We start from the raw sequence: 24,640 nt of genomic DNA on the forward strand, positions 1-24,640 counted from the left end.
CCCCTCCCGGCTCCGGGCAGAGCTGGGCGCTGTGGACTGCTGTGCCCGTTTCTACCTTCTATTGAACCACTTTGATTTGGGGAGAGAGAAATAGAACCTTTTGATAGTGTGGTAAAAACACTGATTTAACTATTTTAGTAAAAGGAGCACCAGAAGATTGTGACAGTGTATACTTTGCGCTAGATAAATAAAGGCTCTTTACAAGCCTCTGTGCTGGGTGCAGTGCTTGTCTCGGGTGGGGGTGACGCCGGGGCACAGGGCTGTGGCCCCTGCGAACGCCGCACGGGGAGTCAGCTGGGTGGGTGCGGTGGAGACTGCTAACTGCTACCCCAGTGGCCTCCGCCGAGCCACGGGCCAGAGATGGAAAGGACTTCAAATGCAAACCCTTGTCTAACCCAGGAACCTGTGTCTGCAGGTACAGCTGACAGTTCCAAAGTGGTTTGCAATTCCCGGTTCCTCTGAAGAAAGCCAAGCAGGCACAGGGCGTGGGAGGCTGGTCCACAAGGGTGCTGCCTAGGAGATGTGGGGTGAGTGAGGTCTGGCCGGTGGTGAGGCCCCTGGGCAGTGTCCCCCCACGCCTCCCGTTGGCCCCGGGGCCAGAGGCAGATGTGCTACAGGTCCCAGCCCCCTTCCGCCACAACAGACACAGGTTTCACGACTGACTGTATTTGGATGGTCTTGTTAGTAACCAAGGTGGAATTCACAGTATGTTGTTACATTCACACTGAAAAAATGTACCTCTATGTACAGGAATCTGCGGATCATGTAAACATACATGACTTTCCAAGTACACTTCCCCCTTTATCCCTGGAGGAAAAAGAAAAAAGCCATCCAACCAGGCACCCCTTCAAAATAACTTTAATACAAAGGATGTAAATATCTCTAAATCAAAAAAGTGGTTCTTCTGACCTACTGGGTATCACGGGACAGATCACAGAATGAAAGCGATGACAACAGCTTGACTTCAGATGGAACTGGACTATTTAAAACGGAGCATCCAGGAAAAATAGGCACTGATTTCTAGAAGGAAATTCACTCCTTACTGAAGCTATTCATTGAGCCAATATGGCTGGTTAACATTTTCACTAGTATAAAGTCACCCAGTGCAGGACTCAGCCGACATCAGCTGCCACCAAGCACCGTCGGTGGCAATCGGTGCTGCCTAGGCTACACTGAAAGCCACTGTCCCCGTTCTCCAGATGTGGAGGACCACCCCGATTTCATCTCAGCCAGTCGGTCCGCTTCCTCCCATACTGCAACTGTCTAGCATTATACAAGGTACCCTGCTGCTCACACACTTCAGCTACTCCTCAAGATTAGAAAAGCTTGTTACAAAACCAAAGGAAGAAAAGGCGTCAGGTTATCTCATCCAGGCTGCCCGTCCCAGCCCCCCAACTGGAGGCATGCCGGGTGGGGGGATGGGGGGGGGCACAGGCGGCTGTCCTCCAGGGGGGACGGATGGAGGTGGGTAGCTAGCTGGTGGCAGGCCCAGGCCTGGAGGAGGGTGAGGCGGGACGGCGTGGGTAGGGGGCAGGCGTGGGGGTGGGAAGTTGGGGTTGTAGGTGGGGGGAGGTGGAGGGTAGCCAGGAGTGGGGGGCGGGATGGCGGGTGGGGGGAAGGAGGCTGGGGGAGGGGGCACTGGCGGTGGGGGGGGGTTGGGGGGGTAGACGTGGGGGTGGTAGGGCAGGTGAGCTGGTGGCCCGTAGGCGGGGGGCAGGGCGCCGTACGAGGGGCCCTCCGTCTTCATCATGGACTGCAGGCTCTGGTAGCCCTCCCCAGACATGTAGGAGCTGGTGGTGGACATCCCGGTTATGTAGCTGGAGGGCGGCGGTGGCGGCGGCCGGTGTGGCAGCGGCGGGGGCTGGTGCACGGGGGCGGGGTGGGCCGGAGGAGGAATCTGGACTTTGGGGAGGTCACTGGCATCCACAGGGCCCGGCGGCTCGGCCTCGCCCAAGGCCGCTGAGAGGGGAGGCTTCCGGTCTGCGGGAGAGAGACGCGTCGGTGCCCGGTGCCGGTGTCCGGTGCCGGTGCCCAGGGCTGCGGTGCAGGGCGGGTCCGTGGCGCCATAGCGGCCCTCACGGCCACCTGCCACGTTGCTGCTCCCCCAGGGACGTACTCACAGAGGAACCGGGAGCAGCTATCATGTCTGAGGCCAGAGCAAGGCCAGGGCCCACATCCTGACACCATCAGCTCACTCCCTACCAGTCACACAGGCCTGCACCCCACCTCCAGCCAAGCTAGCTCCTAAGCACCCCAGTCCCGGCGGCCCATGGAGCCCCCTCTCCCCGGCACAGACATGCGAGGGCCCCTCCGGAGACTGGGCGCAGGGCCAGGGTCACACTGCATTACTCCTGCAGCACCAGCTTTAGCAGACGCCTGAGACTTGGTCAAATGAATGAGGCAGCACGTGAAAAATAACAGACAAGTCACTGACACTTGCAATGTGGCCACAGAGGTGGCAATTCCGGTTCTATTCTACCAAAGAGAAGTGAGGCCAAAGCCACCCCGTCCTCTCAGAAAGCAGTATCTGCAGAGGACGATGCGTGGGGTCACGCATCCCGGAGACACTCCTGTCGCTGTCCCTCGTCCCTCGGGGTGGCCCGGCCACAGCTCCCCCCCCCGCCCCGCACTCTCCCTTCCTCCAGAGCCTCACCCCACCGAGACTCACTCCTCATTCACGGTCAGAGGCCTGAAAAATGACACCGGACCGCCTCACAGGGGTAGCCAAACACTGAGACGTGTGTCTTTTCCCAAGGTGGCCCAGGGTCAAAAACAAATGACAGGAGCAAGACTTCTGGTCCCAGAGAACACGAACGAGGAAAAGCAAGGGCCGTGACGAGGGTCTTCAGCCTCCGCACTTTCTCTCCCATGTTCCGTCACTGTGCAGCCATGGAGCCACAACATGCCAGGGTTGCCCTGGGCAGTGGGAGGCCAGGGCACCGCACACAGCCAGCCACGAGCCCACCGCTTTCCCACCCACAGGGCACTGCGGTGTCTGCTGTTCCCTCCCTGTTGTCGCCAAAGTGAGTGCAAGGCGGATTTTAGGTCGGCGAGGACATCTTTCAGCAGCAGCCATGTCCCTGGGGCCTGCTCGGGCTACCAGCAGCCTACTGCCCAGTCAGGAGGTGACGCCTCCCTGTGGAGACCACGCTGGGCTCCGGGGGCGCCAGGGGCCCTGTGGTTCTGGAAGTGGAGTAGGGCGCACGAAGTTTGACCTCAAGGCCTGTGCAGAAAACGCCAACCCCCCAGAATCCCCCCACGTGTTACCCCCCGGCTGCGTGAGCCCACAGACGTGCTTCCGTATTTGGGAAACCAGCTCGGGTAGCACGTAACTCTGCCGCCGTCGCAAGTCAGCATGTGCCCTGCGCTCTGTCGCTCAACTTGGGACACAAGTGGTTTCCCAGCACCTGTGCTGCTTCCCTTCACACTGCTGACACCCGACTGTCACAAGCTGCCCTCTGAAACGTGCCTGTGACTTCCTGTCAGCTCCGGCCGAGTGCCTCTTGGGAACTGTGGTTCCTGCCCCTCTTCCCCCCCAAATCACAGACGCCTGCTTCTCCTTCTGATCCTTCTGCCTGCCCCCCAGCCCACCCCCACAAAATAGTTCTAGGTGGCTGCAGCGAGCTCCTGCGGCTGCACCACTGCCCCCTTCCTACCTCCATCTTCAGAGGCCCCGCGTCCTCCCCCAGTGGCCCTTCTAGCGGCCTGGCTGGCTCCTGGCTTCCAGGCCCACCATCCCTGCGCTCAGCACCTGCCCTGCAGCATCCCAGTTCTTCACTGCCTGGGGCTCCCCAGGCCAGCACAGCCTCCTGAGCACGTCCCCACCTGCCCCATCAGGGCGCCAGAGCTGGGGACCCACACTTTCCAGGAGATGCTCCATAAACACTGAGTGACCAACGGCAGGCAGCTTTTCCGGCGAGTGGGTTGTGGGATTTGTCCTCACGTGGGAAACGATACCTGCGCTCTCAGAGCTCACCAACCGGCGTGACTAAGTACATACAGAGAAGCCTGAGCAGTGGCACGTTTGCTGCAGGCGCGCGGTTCCAGGAGCCTAAGGTTGGCTGAGGGCCGCCCAGTGGTGACTACGGCCGACTGAAGGGGCTGCTGCCACTGAGGTCAGAGAATTCTCTGGAACATCCACCACCCTTCAGAAAGCACACACACAACTTCCTGCCTTCTCTGCTAAACGCTTCATCTTCCAAAATGCTGCCACAGGTAAAGCATTCTTTACAACTCTGTCCTCTGCTCTTACTGATGCCGACCAAGGGGGCGCCCTAGTTCACTGCACGCCTGCAGAGAACTTTCCACTCTTACATTTATTCTCCACGTGGCCTGGTGAGTGAGTGCTTATCCTTCAACATGTACTCAGAGGATCTGCCAACAGGAAGCAGGTGCGAGAGACACAGCGACGGGCTCTAAGATCTATAGCCAGGATGTGACTCAGTGTGCACACGCTGGCGGGGCTCGTTTTCCTAAAACTGATTCTAATTCGTTCTCTCTGGGTAGCTCAGCGTTTCTGGATGTGCGAGTCACAGAACATTCAGATAGACTTCGAATTGACAACACCCTCAAAGTATCTGGTTTGTGAAAAAGGTTTTGAAAGATCCTTAGTCACTACTGCCTTTGAAAATTTCGGCTACAGAAGTCTCCCTTCCGTAAGCTCTCCCCAAGGCCTCCCAAGTCTGCCTTTCAAAAGGCAGGAACAAAAGCTGGCTTTCCCGGCAGCTTCCCGCAGACACTTACCTGGCGGTGGGTGGGCCGGAGGCAATGGAGGGTGAGTGGTCTCAATTTTGGAGATTTTAGGTGGTGGTGGTTCTACAAAGAAAATGTAGATTCATGTAAATAAACATATTATACAGAAAACAAATACTGTTCAGGAATCTCTTTGGGGAAAAAGAATGGATATGACCCGGGCTTTAAGGGAACCTGAGGAAGCCCTCAGCTGAATCATCACGTACTAATTCTTTTACAAGAACAAAGCAAATCAAGTCAACACACCCCCTGCAACCCAAAATAAAGCTAACCATCCAGCTTCTTACACTCAGGTTCTTTCCCACAGCTACCCCGCTTCCTTGCCGACTGTTAACACAAGCCCTTCCATGGCCTGAGAGCAGCGGAGAGCACCTCAGGGACCCAGCGTGACCTATCGGAGACACACAGAACAAGAAAGCCCAGAGCGCTCACAGGACAAACCGCCTTTTTGTTCTTATTCAGGCATATTTGCAGTTGATTTTCTCTCACCAAGTTACTCCCAGGTGGCAGCACGTCAGAGCGGCACGTTACTGCACCAGGACAGACATGGTGCGAGCCGCCCTGAAAGCACAGCAGCCAGGCCCACAAGGGGCGGAAGGCCCAGCCCTCAGGTCAAGCAGCTACATGTGACCGGCATCCAGTGACAACGCTAAGTCGCCCACAGAGGCTTCCCCGCGTCCAGTATCTTCTGTTTACAAAGGCGGAGAGTGTGCTCACTTGATCTTGTTGTCTGTTAGTCTGTTTGGCCCTTTCTTCCCGGAACCCACTTTACCCTGGCTTGTACACTGGTCTGATTCTGCTCTGGCGGAGCTGACCACTTGGTTTTGTGGTTTCCTCTGCCTCAAACAGGCTGGATTCAAGGTCTGGGGATGTCTCTCTCTTTATCATCTTCCTCGGAGATCAAAGCCTGTCTCTTTAGGTGGATGAGCTGTAAACCGACGTCTGTCGCTTCTCTCTTGCCCCCAAGCCCGGGCACCTGGCTTCAAGCCCCACCCCTAGACCCAGTGGCCAGCACCTCACAGGCCTTTTCCCTCCATCTCTAGTACGTGGGATCATCTGACCTCAGGCGTCTCCCTCCAAGCCCCTCCCACAGCCAGCCAAGGAGAAGGGACCTAGATCAGTGCTGTCCAACAGGCAATTTTAAATTCTCTAGGAGCCATGTTACAAAGAGGTCAAATTAATTTTAATATTTAACCTTAAATACATGCAATTTGATCATTTCCATGTGGAATCTATGTGGAGCTTGACCAGTAAGAGTGTTTACATTCCTTCTTCTTACTACCTCTCAGGATCTGGTGGGGGTCCAGCACTGCGGGCACACGGCCATCACAGCGGTCCCCCGGAGCCAGTGGCACGCCCTGCACCACGCCGTCGAGATCCCACGGCCAGGCTGGGTCTGACCCCTCCCTCCCGGCCCGGCCTGCACTCTGACTCTGCCGTCACCAGGTCTCACTCAGATGCCGGCAAGCTCTTCCCCCTTCCCAAGCATCGGTGCTTTTACTGCTGCCAGAAAACTCTTTGTGAAATGAACTTGGACTTGCCCTGCCCCTGCTCACAAGCCTCCCGTGGCTCCCACTCCCACGCAAATCCCTCTTCTTCCCACAGATGCTCCTGTCTGCTTCCAACCACACTTGAGGCCTCTCGCAAGCGACTCCCTTCCAACTCCTCACAGTCCAGGAAGACTCCTCTCTCCCTTTCCTCCCAATTCCTTTACTCACCTGCCTTCCTCCACTAAAGGCTCCACCCCCTCAGCTCCAGGCCTCCAAGGTCACCATGGGCTGTTTCCACTTCGCTTATAGATGCTGCACGTCAGCTCAGTGACAGCATCTCCACGTGGCGAGGAGCACAGCCCACTGTGTGTCTCACTTACTGTTTGCTCAGTGCAATTTACCTGCACTGAACTTATCATTCCCCCCTAGGTCCTGGGAAAAATGTAGCTTTACTGTAACTTGAAGATCTCAGTAACAGTCCAATAAATAATTCACTGGGTTCCTAGCCTGGAACTAAGCAACAGAGAAACAGAAAAGAGTAAACCCAGTCTGTGCCTTCATAGAGTTCAGTACAACAAGGCCGCTGACTGACAGAGACAAAGCTCAGTCAAAGCGCTTCTAACTTTGTCTTCTGTACTCTTTCCGATTTTGCTCACTCCGTTTGTCTCCAACATAGAAACGAATTAACCAACGTCGGGCTCTACTACATCTATCTATTAGGTTGGTGCAAAAGTAATTGCGGTTTTTGCAATTATTTTTAACCTTTTAAACCGCAATTACTGTTGCACCCTCCTAACACATCAGAGTCTGGAAGAGGCCTGGCTCGCGTTAGCAGCACGTCCAGGCGTGCGGGGGCTCTCCGGGCACCACTCCTGCCCTCATGCCCATCCCTTCTCTGTATTACTGTGCTGCTCAGTGTTCGGTATGGGGATGCCCAGGGCCCTTTACTCTCTTTACTGTGGTGTGTTTAATCTCTAGAAGCAAATACTGCTGCCACAGCTCTGCATTCATAATTCCATTGTTACGTACATTACTGAGTACACTGTTAACTGCCACTAATGTTTTCTGATGCCTTTGCTCAGAATATACTCTGAAAGTGTAGAGTCGGGATAAACAGAGCAGACAATGCACCTTTTCTGGCAGGCAGGGTCAAGGTTGTAGATGTGCTGCCGAAGCGAGCACGGGGTCAAGTTTTTGATGGGCTCTAAGATTAAATTTTAAGGCCCATCTAAATCTGAAACAATGTTGACTCAGAATTTAGTTTTGATAAGCAGACACACAAAAATAAGATATATATAAAAAAGAAAACATTAGAAAATGAAATTACCTGCTGCTTTGTTCTCTTCTTTGGGAGAAACGACCTGTTAAAAAAGAAAACACAGGACCGTTAACCGCGACCCTGGGAATAGGGAGGAAAAACTGCTGACCCAGGTGCTGACAACCACAGCGCCAGACTGCGGCCTCCCAAAATCTCACGCTGACCGGACTGTGCAGGGCAAGCCTGGCACCTCCATTTCTGCTTCTTTCCTTGCCCTTTTCCAAATCACACAGAAATACCAACTTTTCTCATGAGTGAGTTCTAAGCAACACTCAGTTACCGGCCCTCTAACGCTCTGCCCTCAAGTGGATGAGCGGAGTTGGGGGATGCACGTTGATCCTGCATGGCTTCCTCTGGGGGCTGTGTAACATCAAATGGCTTCCCCCACAGGCCACGTCGCTACCGTGGGGAGAAACTCTTACAGATACTGTCACTCAGAGAACCGAACGCTATAGAGCAGAGGGAGTTGGAGACACCCATTCCAGCAGGGTACAGCGTGGAAACAACCCCCTGGCAGGTTTCAGGCCCTGCTGGAGATGACTCAGGTGGCGGTGGCTGGAGGAGGGGACAGAGCCATCTTGGCTCCAAGGTACTGCTCCTCCGACGTTGGTTTTTCAGACTCCCCATGGACACGCCGTCAGATGGCGAGGTCACCCTGCTTTTGGTGTTCGTGGGATCCCTTATAGACGGGCACAAGCTCGGGTCGCGTGCTGCCACCCAGAAAGCCGACCATGCCCTGTGCCAATCTGGCCACTCACCGCGGCTCGCTTCACTTGGCGGGGAGGACTAGGCTGTGGGGATGGCTTCTTGGGTGGCGGGGCCGGCTGCGGTGGTGGCGGGGCTGACGGCTGGGAGTCCTTCTGCTGGGGCTGGGGCGGTTCGGAGCCTTGAGGCAGCTGTGACTGTGGCACTTGTGGCACTGGTGGGGGGGGATGGAGCGGCGGGGGCTGCTGCAGCTGATGGGGCGTGTGATGAGGCATCTGCTGTTTTCCTTGTGAGTACAGATCCAGGATTTGGTGGCAGATGTCTAAGTGACAGGTAACCATTACATTCACCACAAATTATTGACATTTTAAGTAAAACTGTACCTCGGGGAAAAACCCAGCCCATTTCCCTCTGAGCAACGATTCCCCTCCGAGGACCAGGGTATGGGAATCCCACGTGTAACCACGCCGTGTCTGCCATGCACAGCGCGGTGGGCATTTGCACGGCACCAGAACAAAGCGCTCAGACAGCGCGGACCATTGTATTGGAGAACTGAACTAAAGACGCCTCTGAGAACACTTTACACAGGCCTGTTTGGGGGGGTCCATTTTCGGGACTCAGGGTTTACAGGCAGCACCAGTTGAACACGGAGCGCCCGTGAGGAGTGCCCAGCAGCCCAATACCTTCCAGCACGTCCACAGGGACGTCCTGCACAAACTGCTCCCACCACCTCCGGTACATGGGTTTCGAGGTCCATTCTTGTATTTCAAATTTGCACAAACGTCCTGCGAGATACATCACTGCCACTGCTATGATCTCTGGCTCCCACTGCAGTGACAAGGTCGTACACAGACTAGTTCAACGAGAAAAAGAGAAGATTTGACTTGGATGAGCAAACATTTATGATTAACTAACCCAATGGAAATTAGGTGCCACATCTAAATGTCGATTTGCTTACTCCTCCCAAAACACGATCGAGTAAAGTATTAGAAATAAAAGAAGCATGGCTCTAGTCTCCTAAAGGTATCAAAATAAGTTACTTTAACCACCGTTACTAACTTGTCTGTCTAAACAATCAGAAGAATTTCAGTGAATTCAAAAATTGCCAGGTCATAAAATACAAGTGAAAATGGTTTATGTTCTTCAAACTGTTGAATCCCAGCCACTGAAATGTTCCTTCAAAAGATGGCAACGCCACTCACAGGCTCTGTTCCCCGTGTGGTACCTCGTTAGCTCCCTGGGCTCTAGAACACCCAGGCTCTAACACCACTAGAAGGGAGTATTTCTGCAGAACCGAATGGGTTCTAAGTATTTAGGCATCAAAACGGTCCAGTGTGTTGTTTTGGACTTAGGTTTCAAACTGGTGATGAGATTTTGGCATCTCACACCACCGTGACGTGGCAGGGCATTCCCTCTGCTGGGGGCAGACGACCAGGCCTGCAGCTCCAGCCCTGCCATTAACTGGTTTTTCAAGCTGGGGCAAGTCAGTTTCCGCAGTACAAAATAAAGAGTCTGGATAAAATGACATATAACGTCCCTGCCAATTTAAAAACACTAATTATATCATCATTTGAACACATGTACCTGTCATTTACAAATGTCCATGCCATTTGAACCAACTTTTGAATTTTGTTTTTATCACCTAGAAATGGGGAGAAAAAGGTAAATTAGAAGTGGCAGAAGAAAAGCAGCGCAAGAAGCCACAAGTCCCGATTCGAAGCCCAGTGTGCCCTGAGCATCATCCCCACACGCAGCAAGGACTCTGCGCGGGCCCCAGCCCCACCTCCGTGCTTTCCACACGCCCTTTCTACCCTGAACCTCCATTTATGGGAAACCTGACTCCAAGGCTGATTTTATTAGGCTATTTAAAACATTCGGACTCATTTTCCTGCCTTGTTATCACCCGGCAACGGATGACAGAATCCATTTCTACATAAAAGGAAACAGTAGCAACAGCCACGGTCCTCAGCCGTCTGGGCAGCTACGGCCTGGGTCCCGCACACACTGAACTTCCTGCTTTCCTCTTCTAAGAGGCATAATCTCAGCATCTTCCCACCATTGTAACAATTTGATTTCAGAATGAAGAAGTTCTCTGAATAACTTTTTTCTCACCTTTGAGTTGTTTTGCATATTTGAGTAGGAATTGGTATGGATGCTCCACCTGTAAATCAAACTTTATAGTCTGTAGTAAGATTCTCTCCAGAACCATCACTTCTTCCTAAAAGTAGAAGAACAAATGTCAGGATAGTGATTTACTACAGATCAGAAACATGAAAACGTGAGCTTTCCTATGTGTTCGCTTCAAGTTCTATTTTAACAATAATTTTTCATTCCTTTCTCCTCACTCCCACTCAGGCGTTTAACATGCTCAGAGACAATGATAAATTCTGAAAAGCACTGAAAGTTAGAAGATGAAACAACCAGAACTAAGTTTTTAAAAATACTGGAAATAAAATAAACATTCTTAGAAATGTTATTGCTTTCAATCCACGAGTCCCCTTTTACAAAACAGACCCTTACTTTATAGACAATTTAACTGAATTGTAGTTTCTTTTCAGACCTCCATCAAAAAGCTGCACTCCTTCAGGAATTTACATTGAACACTTTAAGAAGAGATTATGATGGTGGCGGCTTTGTGCAAACTCGGACTGTTAGTTGTACCAGTTGAAAATACTTATTAGTGTGTGCATGTAAACGAGGTCACATCACTGTCATGCTGAAATCTTTCATATATCTAAAATAAGCTGTCCCACTGTTATTTACTGAATACATAATTTTCTTTTATGAAACCACATCCTAAACTATCTGTGCGCACACATGATCTTTTCTGTCCATTGATTTGTTGTCTGCTTCTATATCAGGATCAAAGGGATTCAACATTTGGAAGGGACTACTCCTTTTTCAAAAAGTTTCTTGTTTTTGTGCGTTTCCCTCTGAATTTTAATATCATTTTACTTAGTATCGTTCTAGAAAAAAAAAAGAAAGCTACTGACGTTCTGATTGGGAACTCACTGAATCTACAGAACAATTTGGGGAAATGGACACATTTAATTACATTGAATCTTTCCATCAAAAATTTGTAAAATACAATCAAGACACCCTGTGCGGGAAGACCAATTACAGAATCGCTTGTTTGCATCAGAGAAGAAAGGGCTCAGTAGAGGATTGAAAGTCTCATCATCATCAGCTGCATAAATCCATTAACTCTGGGGAGAGAAGACTCAGGCAACTGGCTTCCACTTTGAAGTATGGTGCTACTTCACAGAATAGAGATGAGTCCCTCATGATTTTATTATGCAAATGGCACGGCAGAACTAAGGTTCTTCTACCCTAGTTTCCCAAGCATTCTATTCTCTCAGGAAAGCTTTTTAAAATCTTAGTAGCTTTCACACAATATGAAAAAAATCCTGCCGACACTTTTCCCCCCCATCCATTTTTGTCACCACCTGTTTCTCAGAAGCTTCAACACATTTTCTAAATTTACAAACACTTTTTTTACTAAGTGTGCCAATCCAGTCCAGGCTGTAGCTCACAGTATTATAAAATAGCCCAAGGCCTGGCCTTTCTTTGTGTCTCAAATACTCGATTAATGGGGGTAGTTAGAGGTCTGTGCCTAACATCACCCCTCAGGGCACTTCCCCTCAGCCCCAGACACCTGTGGGGGGACTTGTCTGGGTTCCCAGGTTGAATGCTGTCACTGCACCTTTAAACTACAGCTCATAATCAGACAGTTACATGAATACTTGATTAGATCTGTTATAGTTGTTACCGCTCAACTATAACATCCATGAGCGTAAACGCCATGTCGCTTTTGTCAACACAAGCACCTCCACATTCATGCGACCACGAGGAACCGAGATTTAAAGGTAGGAAGTTATGATTCTTACCTTCGGGTCATCTCCAAACTGGCCAAACTGTACATCATTTAATAAACTACGAGCTGTTTTGATGATATCTTTACATTTTTTCGGTGTTTCTTCTACTTTCCCAGCCAGAAAGAGACAACAAGCTCCTGTGACCTAAAATGTAGACCAAAGTCCCTGAGACACCGGTGTCAGAGCTCACACAGGCACAGAAGCAAGGACTCCGGTCTTCTCAGCACACTGGTCCCCCCCCCACCTCTTCTGCCTTCCTCTTTCTCACTCACAAATACTCTGACACTACAAGCTCACACACACATACCGCCCCCTGCGCCAATTTGGCTTCATAAATTATTTAAAATTTAATTTTCTGAAGAACATGTCATGTAAACAAAATAGATACCAACAAGGAAGAAAGTCATAGAAACAAATTTTCATTTCACAGTTAGCTTTGCCACAGAAACAGGCCAGAGCTAAACGCACGTCTTGTGGGCCATCTCTACACCAGAGCCCAGGCTTGCTTCTCTTCCCCTCAACCTGCCTGGCTCCCCCATAGTCCAGTTCCCATATCACCGAGGCCTTCTCACGGCTCTGTCGTCAGCGTCCTCTGCCCACGCCAATGGCTCCTGCATGTCCCTGCCTCCAGAGTCCTGGTCACATTAGATGGCAGACACTGTGCCAGAGGTATAACGCTGATTCTGACATGGTCTCCTTCACCCAGAACTCGCAAAAGGAAAAATGCCAATAGACTAACTCCTTGTTAGGTCTATTGTATCACCTTCTTTAGGAACTCTTCAGTCACCTCAGTTTACCCACTGAAGTCACACGCCTGAGTCTGGCATTCAAGGCTCCCTCTCGTCTGTTCCAGTCTTACCTTTCCGCCCAGGGTCCCACCTTCCCCTTCCTGCCCAGCCAACCGCCTGGCTCGGCTGACACTGCACCACGTGCTTCCTCCACGGCTGTCACGCTACATCCTGTTGGACTACTGCTCTGCCCCATCTAGCCGGCTACGCCCTACGCAGTTGAGGCTTCACTTACCGCTGGCACCTCCTCCCTGCATACTCCCCGATCCCCTCACAAGGTAACTAATCTTCCCCTTGAATGCTACAACCTTCCGTCTCTACCTCTTATGGCCCACTCTCTACCATGTGTTGTGTATATGTCATGTCATCTATTCTGGACTGAAAGCTATTTATCTTGGGGAAGGTCATAAGGAAGTAAACTTTCACACAAAGTGTAATAGGACTGTGGTCCATATTAGCCTAAATTAAGATTTGAATACAGTGAACTGAAAAGTTCAAACTTCATTTTGTTTATATATAGTATGTACTATGCAAAAATAAATACTTTCTGGAAATATGATAAAAAGACTACGATCAGTCCACTAAACTGTGTGGAAATAATAACGTGATAGAGAATTACAATAAAACTCAAATACTTACATATCTTGGGAATTGCTTGAAGGAATGAAACATATAGAAGCGATGGAAATAAATTATTCCAGTTGCCAGGGTATCATAGTGGCTATTGGTCTGGTTAAGGACTTTAGCCCAGAATTTTTACAGGTTATATTCTTAGTTACATGTGCCAAAACAATAAAGACAAACAAGCAACAGCAACAAAATCAGTGGTGAAGTAAACCCTGTCAGTGGCAGAGCAGGCAGACGGCATCTCAGGGGGTTGGAATTCGGGTACAAGACTTAGCAAGGTGCAGGTTCCATACCAACGATACAGGCAGGGCTTCAGCACCCGGGAGGAACGTCAACTGTGGCCACTTGTTCAGTGGCTAAGTCTACATATTTAAATGATAAACATGAAGTAGAAACCCCCTGAAGAGCCCAGGAAATCGTAACATTTAAATAGCAAAGATATTTAAGAGCTGTTTCAGGACAGAGATATCACTACACATTTTGTCAAGAGCATCTCATCTCATTCTTGGTGGTGGCACAGCTATCTATACAGATCCCAAAGCGAGAAGGATACAGTCCCAAACGCGTGCCCACATCAAAGATGAACCGAGCCCCCTCTCGGCGGTACCGGGCCTCAGTGGCTGGGTCGAGTCCTTCCAATTGCGAGGGTGTATGGGCCAAGTCTTTCTTATCCCAGTACCAACATGGTTTTGTGTGGTCCAGGTTTGCTGAGGTTACTGAAGGGCTTGAATTTTCTTTATTCTCCTTCATTTATTGAAGTAGACTTGTTCTTTCCAAAAGAGTCTCTGAAAATGTTAAGGATCCTAAGAAAAGAGGAAGAAGCAAAGTTGAAAAGGGACACCCCATAGGAAGCAATCCCAGTCATTATAAACTATCCATAATTACAGATTGTACCTGATTTTGGATCAAAATTTCCCACAGAAATAACACTTCTGATTGGCAGTTACAAGCCCAGGTCTACCTCCAAAGCCAAGTTTACACATCCGAACGCACTGTTCTACATCATTTTAGATAAGGGACTCGAACACCTAGGGATTTCGGAATTCTTTTGTAAGAAAATGTGTTCCTTCACCTCCATTTATTTATTTATTCAATCAATCCTTTATTTACGTTAGTGTGGACTCATCAGTATTTATTTATTCTCTGAGTTATCATCCAACACTATCACCCAAACTGTTCCCGCTACGGCCGTTGCTAGGAGCTCTTTTAAGTTGGCTTCCGAGTCTTTTTGTAACTGACTTTGGAATCATGTAGATGTTTAACATATTCATGAACTTAACTAAAAAACAAAAAAAGCAAATCCTAAAACTCAAAGTAAACCCCGTGTTCATCAGAGAACATGCTCACACAGGAAACCTCTACAAGTAGTTTCTGCCCTTGTTTCATCCTGAGTGAGAGACAGTCTACAACAAAAAGAACTGCACAGAAATCTTGAACTTCTTCAGCAACGCATTTAGTAGCAGCATGAATACTGCAATTGTCAAACCACTTTCCTGTAACTGCAGGACAAAGCAAATATATAAATGGCAATGTTGTCAGGAGTCGAGGCTTTCAGTGCAAAGTAAACAAATACGTATACAGAAAAAATTAAGGAAAAACCTGTAGTGTTAAATTTTAATTGAAAATAACAAAACCAATGATGGTTTACATCCTTCTGTCTCCATCCTTCCCAGCTCTGTCCACCTCAAGTACCTAGAAGAAACAACACCCCTGTAATCAGGAACAACCTCGTACCCGCATCGTACTTCCCAACACTATTACCCTCTCCACGACTCAGGTCTCCTTTCCAGTCTGGGGCAGGGGCCTGCCTAGGATGTGCTCAGGCTAAGGGAAGCTTTTCAGGAGACACAGCAGCCAACAGGGTGGACTCCCACTGGACAAATTCAGGGAATTTGAATATTAAAAAGAAAAATGACTATGATTGGTTATGAAAGAGTGAATAAACAATCCACGATTCCATGCTAATATTAAAAAAAAAAACAACCACCCACTTTGCTAGCACTGGTAGTAATTATTGTGAAAAACGTATCATTTCTTTACCAAATATGATCAAACTTGGCATCACGAACAGGCTGAAAACCTGCCATTATGTGCCTCCTGATGTGACGCAATATGAAATAAACATCACCCACCTATGTAGTATTCTTACCCTCTAAAAGCTTAACCTGTATCCAGCCAAGCCTTTAGACCTAACTTCTAGTATAAATACTGGGAGTAGAAGAACAAGTTAAATAGTACAACAAAGAAACTATGTGTCACATTCAGAAAGTGCAACATTCTACAAGACAACTGACCTAGCTTCTTCAAAAAAGTCAATGTCATGAAAACAAGCAAAAAAAGATGGGAGGAACTGTTCTACATTTAAAACAATTAAAGAGGCATAATTAAATTCAACGTGTGAACCTCGATTGGATCCTGGTTTTTAAAAAAAGCTATAAAGGAAATTTTGAACAATTAAGAGAAATTTTACTATGAACTGTGTATTAGAGGCTAAGGGTATTACTACTATTTTTCTTAGGGGTAATAATGATATTGTGTTTACAAAGGAGAACGTCTTTATTCTTCTATTGAAGTATTAATTTCTGAAGGATTGTGGAATGATATAGTATCACTCTTTCCATCTCGTTTCTTTTGCTCAAATATTACGTTTTTAGGATTCATCCTTGTTGCATAAGGCGGTATTCATTCATTCTCATTTGCTATGTAGCAGTGGTTATCAACCAGGGGCGAATTTGCTTCCCAGGGAACACCCGGCAACGTCAGGAGACATTTTTGGTTGTCATAAGTGGGGACTTGCTGTTGGCATCTAGGGGGTAGAGGCCAGGAATGTTGCTGAACATTCCACAGTGCACAGAAACCCCACAACAAGAGGTAAGCTGATCCAAATGGCAATAGTACTGAAGTCGAGAAACTCTGGGGTACAGTAAGTATTCTAGTCTATGAACATATAACCATTTTCTATCCATTCTACTGTGGACGGACATTTGAAATGTTTCTGGTTCTTGATTATAGATAACAGTAACAGGCATTCATATATGTTTTTGTAGAGCAGAAGGCAACTGGCCAGCTGGCTGAGGGAACCAATATCTCAGCAGAGCTGTAATGTACTCATGGTACACTAGCTGGGAACCTCTACTTTAACATACAGTAACCTAACAGCTCTCCATGTACAGCACTTACTCACTGAAATATTTACTGAGCATTTACTATGAGGCAGGCCTTGATAACATAGCAGGGAACAAGAAAGGTAAGGTCTTTGACCCACCAGAAACATCTAGTTGCAGAGACAAAGAGAAACACATATGTTAATATTTGTCAGAAAATGGTAGGTGCCATGGAAAATAATAAAGCATGGAAAGGGGAGAGAGAGTGGAGAGGCTGTTTAGAGACGTGCAGAAGGCAAACCGTTAGGAGTCTACAGCAGCTTTTTGCGTAATGCCTAATGACGCACTGTCCCCACACACTGGGAGCAGGAGAAAGCAGCATCATTAACTGGCTGAGAGGCAAACAGCAGCAAGAGATGATTTCAAGTTTGCCTGACTGACACAGAAGGGTGATACCAAAAAGAAAAATGGGTAAGGAACAAGTTGGTTTTGATGAGGGGAGAAAAGGAAGAAGGTGGTTCTAAAAGTACTAGATTTGAAGAACTTTTAAGACACTTTTGTGGAAATATCCATCAGACAGATAAACAGCCTTGCTGAAATCTGGAAAGAACATATCTATTACACTTGGGATTCACCTACGTAGAATTGACAACGAAAGTCATGGTGACAGATGGAGAGTAAAAACAGAAGGGGTCCCGGGACAGGACTCTGAAGAACTGCAGAAGCAGGAAGAGTCACCAACGGAGCGAAAAGGAAGGCATGGTCGGTCCGAGGTGGGGAAATGCGCACCCTTAATGCACGAGAAACCAAGAGACAGCAACTTGAAGCCAGAAGTGGTAGTCAGCAGTGACAAACCTAAAGAAACATTAAAGGACAAGGAATTAAGGAAAGGTTACTAGTATTAGTGAGTGGTTATTTGAGACAATGAAAATTGATTGTGATGATTGCACAGCTCTGAATATTATAAAAACCACTGACTTGTACACTTTAAATGGGTGGCTTGTACGGTGTGTCAATTTTAGCTCAATAAAGCAGATATACACACATATGTAAAGAGAGGGATCTTTTCAGACGTGCAGTGGGGCCGAAGGAAGACCACAAGGGGGGCTAAGGAAGGAACAGGCCATGAAATAGGTTAGTCTTATTTTTTTCAGCCGAAAGGAGAATGAAGGCTGTCTAGGCAAAAGGGAAAGAGCCATTAGAGGAGCCACTGAGGCGTTAGCTGGTCAAGGGGTAATAAAAAACAGCAGAAAAGTTAACCTGAGAAAGGAAGCTCTCTCTATGACAGAAGGGAAGGAAAAGTTTGAGGAAGATTTCTGAAAAATCATCTAAGGGGGAGGAAGTAAATCATCAAAGAGCATCTCCACTTTCTTTGGGCAGTTGCGTGCCAAGACATCTGCTGAGAGGAAAGGGGCCGAGGGGAGAAAAGGGTAGGAATAACCCAGCAGGGATGAGACAGGGATGGACAAGAATCTCAGTCCACAAGTGGACAAACCACAAATATATTCAAGCCTGCTTTACTCTGCTGTCATTGACGAAACCCCACGCCAATAATCTAGTGTAGATGCCCTTAGAGTCGAGGGCAAAATGAACAATACATGAAACACAAGAAAAATAAATGTACATAAATAGAATAGAAACAGTCCTCTAAATCATTCATTCTACTGAAAAAGTTCTTGCCTCAGTTCTATAACCCTGTCCCCTATTACTCTTTAATTATTTTTTCACAAGGCCCTAAAAAGTCATAAATTTTCTCATTAGCAGTTCACAATTATTGTGAAAATGACTGAGAGACTTATGAGCCCCACAAAGTAAAAATCTCTCGATAAACAAAGAGCTGACTGTCAAGACAGGTTAGCAACATCTTTCAGGAATGTGCTTCAGATTATGTCATTTTACATGATGAAAGATTAAATGCATTTGCAACATTCAGAATTATGGATGCTTACAAGTTGGAAATAATAAAGGTCACCACTCAATTTTTTTCACACAGCACAGAAATAATTCCCTCTGAACATTAAGTACATCGGGTCACTCACTAAACTTCATTAATGGGACCTTGATAGTTTACAAAGCAGGCCTATGGCACTGCTGAGTATCAATAACTGGTGTTCACATTAATTGTTGTATTAATTTTATATTGACTTCCATCTGTTCTATTCATCTATTATCTGTTATGTTCATCCCCTAGATCTGGTACATAGATGGCCCAGAATAATGAATGAATGAATGAACTCTACCTTTCAACAACTCTCTGTCGCTCCTTGAAAATACCTTTCCCTTGTCTACTAATTGCCTTTCAAATATATAAAGACAATTTTTACATTCCCTTCTCTTCTCCAGGGCAAACAAACATCCCATTTCTACAACATGGTTTTTTAGTGTTTCAAGATCCCCCCTAAATATAGCAACCAAAATGGAAAACAATACTCTTTATGTCATCTGCATAGTACGGAGGGGAAGGGAGAAGGGAGACAGCGTGCCACTGATGGCCCACTGAGTCGCAGCATGCCTGCAGGCTATGTTTTCTTATCCTCACAATTTATCGCTGAGAAAATAGAGCTATGGAGACAAGAAACAACTTGCCTAATTCACACTGCTAGCACATGGCAAAGCCACAATTTGTCATTAGACTAAGATACTGCCTTCCCTCAATCTGGACCCTACTTTGTTTCTATAAACGGAACATTACATCCTAGAACCATTTTTTGTCAAGTTAGGTCTTTCTCATGTCAAACAAGGACAACAACGTTTTTGTAAATTTAATCATTCTTGGTAAATTTGTATCTTATCTGGGCCTCCTATTTCAGTCTGTAAGAACTCGTTGAATCCTGAGTGTCATCTAACATGCTGGCTATCTTTGAGAAGCATGCCTCTTACATATTTAAAGTTGGTAATAAAAAAAAAAATGCTGACCAGAGTAAGAGCAAGACTAGAGCCCTGGAGCCTATCTCTAAAGACCTCTCTTCATTCAGGCTGACATCAAGTCATTAATCAACATTTTGGGTTTGGTAGTCTGAATGGATATAAATCCATCCAATTAGACCTCATCCAGTGTACGTGTATCTGTGTCTGCTGGGATAGGAAGAGAGATTATGTTCAATGCCCGAAGGAAACCTGACTGAACTCAGCGCCCACCCACTATCAACCTAGTACATTTATAACAAAAGGAAACATGGTTTGTGTCACCCAGCTTTTTTTGGACTGGAGCTCTGCTGGTTTGAGGGAATCAGCTCTCCTTTCCCAAATACGCACAAATGCTCTTTTTGCTCCCCCAACAAGATTCTAAAATGGATTAATAACAGGTTCTAGCATCCAGCAGTCATCTAATTGCTCTGCAAAAACTGAGACATTGACCAGACTCCAGTCTTCTATCATTCACTATGCTTTTAGGATTCCTCTAAAGCTATAAACAATGATTTTACAATCTTATCTGCAAGTTCTCTGGCATATAATTTATCTGAGCCTAAATATACAAATGAGATTTAATCCAATTAAATGTTCTTAACAATCTCCACAATTACCCTGAACTTAAGTCTTCTTCATTTGTTTGTCCTTACCCAGTTTTGGAGAAAACAAACAAAACATTTTTTTACCTTCTAGATACTCAGTGAACTCACTGCTTTCCAACATAACCTGCAGAAATGAACTACAGTCCCACGCTACTTAAGGATGGGAATATGCTTTGAGAAATATGTCGTTAGATGATTTCGTTGTTGTGCGAACATCACAGAGTGCACTTATACAGTCCGAGGTTGTATAGCCTACTGCACACCTAGGCTATATGGTATAGACTACTGTACCTGTGCTACAAGCCTGTACAGCAAGCTACGGTACAAAATGAGATGAAATCAAGCACAAGAGAAAAGATGCAATCAAGATATGGGATGCAATGGAGAAAATGATGGAACCAAGAGACGCAGTAAACATGATGTATGGCGTAACAAGCATACTGTTTTACAGCAAACTTTTTTTAGCAGTGTACACTCTAAAATAGCAATAAAAAGTACAGTTTAGTAAGCACATAAACCAGTAACAGTCATTTATTATCAAGTATCATGTACTATACTGTACAGAATTGTATTTGCTATACTTTCATACAACGGGCAGCACAGGTTTACACCAGCATCACCACAAGGCCATAATGCCTTGTGCTACCACATTACGATAGCTACGATGTCACTAGTGATAAGAATTTTTCAGTTCCACTATATATGGGACCACTTGTACACTAGGTCCATCCTTGACCGAAACGTCGTTATGTGGGTCAAATGGTAGCATGACTGTAGCTCATTTCGTAGGCCAAAAATATGATCAATTTTTTTCTTTATGATGTTCAATTTTTACAAATGGCATTTACAGTTTAAGGATCTCCTTAGCAATTAGAATGTTTCTTTATTCCTTGTTGGTGCAAACTATGTTTTCAAAATGAAACAAATATTAAACATGCTTTATGCGTGAATCAAGCAATGTTTGAAAAAAATGAATACATTCACAATGAGACAAAAAACACCCCCTAAAATTAGACACCTCTGATAGTCACATTGGAAAATAAACAAAACACAATCCTGGAAAATTATTACATTTATAGTCAAGATTATTTAACAAGAAAGCATCTGAAGAACAAAATCGATCAGTCTACCAATACCACTACTATAATCACCCATTCTTCATTCAGCTCTAGGTGCTGGGGATACAAAAGGCACTTCACGGAGCTTTCATTCTAGCAATACCATTCACATAAACCTTTAATGAGTGCCTACAACTGCAAGGCACTGTGCTAAGTATCTCTAAGGAGCCTTAGAGCTTACCTTAAAAACATAAAAGGCCACCCGCAAGCTAACTGCTCTCAGAAGTTTCTAACGTCAGACGATTTCGCGAAAGCTCCATTTAACTGGCAATCCAAATTTAGGAAGCGTTACCGACCATGCTTTGTGCTGGTAATAGCTGAAGAGCCTTCAGAGAACTTCGATACTAACGCCTCAACTTTCTGAAGAACAATTCCTTTAGTAACAAAGCGAACCAACCCAGAAGAGGGCCGGTAAGAACGATGTCTCGGTAAAAACGAATCTAATCGCGGAAGTGCCTTTTCCTCATTCCTAGTCCCACCCTTGTTACATGGCTCTTCAGACGCCAAAGCCGGAGTACGCCAGATGTGGAACAATACCCAAAGTCTCAGGTCTAACCAAGGTTGGGACCGAGACACTGCAAAGTAGTTGGGAAGATGTGGGTAGGCAGCGGTTGTGCGGCAGAATGTGCGCGCGCGTTAAGACCCCTGCCCCTTCTCACCACCTGCTACAAAGTCCCCGAACTCTAGCCGTCCCTCTCTGAGAGAGCCGCTACCTGTTCCTAGGGTACGCGCCGGACTCCTTCCTCCGCTCTTGCGCCTCAAACCCTCTCCCGAAGCCCGTCCCGCAGTCCCGCCATCGCCCGCTAACTTCGATCTACACCGGGGGTAGCCGAGGGAGGCGGAATCCAGGAAGAGAGACTCCGCCAGCGGATGGAGACAGTTGGCCAAGCCCTACTCCGACCTCCAGGTACGCGGCGGGGGCGGTGGGCGGCGCTACCAGTGGTCCGTGGGTCACTCACCCTCGCCTCAGGCAAGCCCCTTAGCTACGTCTCTCCTTGCCGACTGCGGCCATCTTGGACGTGGGATGTCGGGGAACTACGTCATCGCGCTGCGTCGGCGACGGAAAACACGCGACGGGAGTCGCCTGTGAACCAATCAGAAGAAAGTAGAGCTCTCAAAGGAGGAAAGAACAGCCAGTCTCCTTTCAGCCCCTCCCCTCAGGAGGAGGAGCCTGACAGAGGACCCCTCCCATAGTTCCCGCCTCCGGGGCAAAGGAAATTCGGGAGCAACCGAACCTGCTAACGGAACTTGGACGCGAGAGGTGGGGCCCGGGGCTGCCCACTCTCCAATCAGCGCCCGGGCGTGGCGTAGCCCCACCAATTGTAGCCCCTGAGCTGGCGGGGGCCGAGCCGGCCGCTCGGGCCCAGGAGCCCTCTGGCCCAATGGCCGGGGAGGAGCCCGAGCTCAACGGTAGGGGGGCGGTGGGGCGGGGCCGTGCCCATGCCTATGAGCCGGAGGCCAATGGGCGGCGGCGGCGGCGGCGGCCCGGGGGCGGGGCCCGGGGGCGGGCGGAGCCGGGTTGGGCCGCGGCGGCGGGCCGTCTCAGGCCGCGGTCCCGCCCCTCCCGTCCGGCCGCAGCCGCCGCCGCTGCTGCCTGGGGCTTGGTTGAAGCAGACGGTGGGTCTGGCCCGGAGTGTGGTGCCGCTGCGGCTGCGCGAAGGGACCAGCGGGCAGGTGAGTGCTGGCGGTGGCCCCTCCGCGCGCGCGGCCCGCGGGCCAGATTCGCGCCGTCGTTCCCGAGCGCTGAGAGGCTGCCCCCAGCCCTGGCCGGCATCCCTCGGCCGAGGTCCGGCCCGCGCTCCGCTGGCCGCTGCGGGCCTGGGGTGTGCTAGGCGGTGGCGCCCTGGGGCCCGGAGGGGAGGGCGGGGTATGGGCGACCCGGTGGGGTCGGAGGGTGCCGCTTGGCCTTTGCCCTCCGGCCCTGCCGGGACGGGGGCGCACTCGCCGCTGCCCCGCGTGTTCTTCTGGAGCCCAACGCTCCGGTCCCCGCTCCGCCCGCCGCCCAAGGTGGTGGCAGGTGCAGGGAGCGCCGGGCCCCTCGTCGTCCACCGGGTGGGGCCCGGGCCCCTTTCCCTGGCGCTCGTAGGCTCGGCTCAGCGTGCGGCCGGCTCGCGCTCTCGCTTCCTTCCTTCTTCCCGTCGTCACCCCGCTGCTTGGGTGAAGGCTGTGTGTGGCTTTATGTTCCTCTCTCCAAATCTCAGGTGCCCGCCGGGGTGCCCCGGGGTGCCCGAGGACTAGCCCCTGCTTCTCTCACTTTCCAGTTATGAAAACAGTCGTTGAAAATAGGTCATCTTTCTTCCCACGCGCCCTGGCCATCTTCCACACGCTTCGTGCCCTACTAGGGAGAAGAATTCAGTGCTTTGGAGTTTGTCATTCCGGCATTAAACTCTTTCTCCTCGTGGCTCCAGCCTGGCGACGCAGCTCTGCCTCTCCGACTGCCACTTGGGGAAAAGGAGAGGATTACTGTCGGGCGCCACTTGCTGCGGGGGGCCTCACGCCCGCGGTGTGTTGACACATTTAGGATCACTTGAAGGGTATTTTGCTTTTCCAAATGAAGACGGTGATGTTTCAAAAGCAAAAATAAATTTATAAAGTATATGGACAGTTTAATTTTGCTTTTACTAGGAGCCTTGGAAGAGTTAACCTTTTGACAATGGACCTGACAGTAGTTTGGTTATGGTGGTGGTTACCCAGCTATACACCTGTGTCAAAACTTAGACCTGGACCCTGAAAAGTGTGAATTTTGTCGTATGTAAATGATACTTCTCCCTACCCCATTTTTATTCTTAAAAAAATGACCCCATTGGTATTTCAAAACTGACCTAACCATCAACCTCTAAGAGGTTTTCCTTACTATTTTAAGGGAATGCATTTACCTCAAGAATATAGCAAAATAATCACACTTTCCTCACCACGGTTAAAACTTGGCAAGACTTGCTTGAACCATGGTGTATTGTGTCTATAGAGGCTACGGTGCCTGCAAGTCCTGCCTTACCAAATGAGTCCCAGGGGCTGCTGTGATTGATATTTTGGTAAAGTTCCAGCAATTTAAGGAGTTTTTCTCTGGCCCAAGAAAGTAGTTTGTAACGCCAAATTCTCAAACAGCTGCAGAACAACCTCTTTATTGGGACCCCGAATAATCTTGGCTTTAGCCTTCTGCTACCCCTTCCTGTCTGCTCTCCTTTCTCTCTGTGTATTCAACTTTGTGAGTTAATATCTGAAATGAAACTCCAGTCTCAACCAGTAAAACGGTTGCTGCTTCTCACCTCCAGCATGCTAACATCTCTCAGTGCTTTTTTTCCTGGAATACGAATGATGTTGGAGTTGATAATTAAAACTTTTATGCCCGCA

General features: G+C 48.4%; 2 protein-coding genes across 9 annotated transcripts in view; one reads left to right on the forward strand and one right to left on the reverse strand.

Moving 5' to 3' along the window:
• Positions 1-842: 842 nt before the first annotated feature.
• On the reverse strand, positions 843-22,363 carry CCNK (cyclin K). Of its 2 annotated transcripts, none has more exons than XM_033107719.1 (11): positions 22,249-22,363; positions 14,109-14,358; positions 13,568-13,649; positions 12,153-12,284; positions 10,378-10,483; positions 9,850-9,907; positions 8,949-9,118; positions 8,319-8,587; positions 7,570-7,603; positions 4,744-4,815; positions 843-1,980 (listed from the first exon to the last, which is right to left on the reverse strand). In XM_033107719.1, exons 2-11 carry the CDS (start codon positions 14,303-14,305, stop codon positions 1,361-1,363), a joined length of 1,740 nt encoding a protein of 579 aa, XP_032963610.1. In that variant the 5' UTR covers positions 14,306-14,358; positions 22,249-22,363; the 3' UTR covers positions 843-1,360. The 2 variants fall into 2 exon arrangements, with proteins under 2 accessions (XP_032963610.1, XP_032963611.1); XM_033107720.1 differs by lacking the exon at positions 22,249-22,363 and adding an exon at positions 22,003-22,231.
• A 446-nt stretch (positions 22,364-22,809) lies between these two features.
• SETD3 (SET domain containing 3, actin histidine methyltransferase) overlaps positions 22,810-24,640 on the forward strand; it is a 60,623-nt gene continuing 58,792 nt past the window's right edge. For 5 of the 7 annotated variants that reach the window (XM_033108183.1, XM_033108184.1, XM_033108182.1 and 2 more), the window contains exon 1: positions 22,820-22,963. The gene's annotated coding sequence lies outside the window, so the exon portion shown is untranslated. Of the gene's footprint in view, positions 22,964-24,640 lie in introns of all 7 variants that reach the window. The other 2 variants (XM_033108188.1, XM_033108181.1) reach the window with 2 other exon arrangements.

This window comes from Rhinolophus ferrumequinum, chromosome 6 (genome assembly GCF_004115265.2).
Source record: "Rhinolophus ferrumequinum isolate MPI-CBG mRhiFer1 chromosome 6, mRhiFer1_v1.p, whole genome shotgun sequence".
NCBI lineage: Eukaryota > Metazoa > Chordata > Mammalia > Chiroptera > Rhinolophidae > Rhinolophus > Rhinolophus ferrumequinum.

Bases quoted from the DNA above. Each gene is read 5' to 3' on its own strand.
- CCNK (XM_033107719.1), bottom strand. From the start codon at position 14,305: ATGAAGGAGAATAAAGAAAATTCAAGCCCTTCAGTAACCTCAGCAAAC. The intron at 9,908-10,377 runs GTGAGAAAAAAG...CCCCATTTCTAG, and splicing joins ATATGCAAAACAACTCAAAG to GTGATAAAAACAAAATTCAA. The intron at 9,119-9,849 runs GTACATGTGTTC...TCGTTGAACTAG, and splicing joins TGGACATTTGTAAATGACAG to TCTGTGTACGACCTTGTCAC.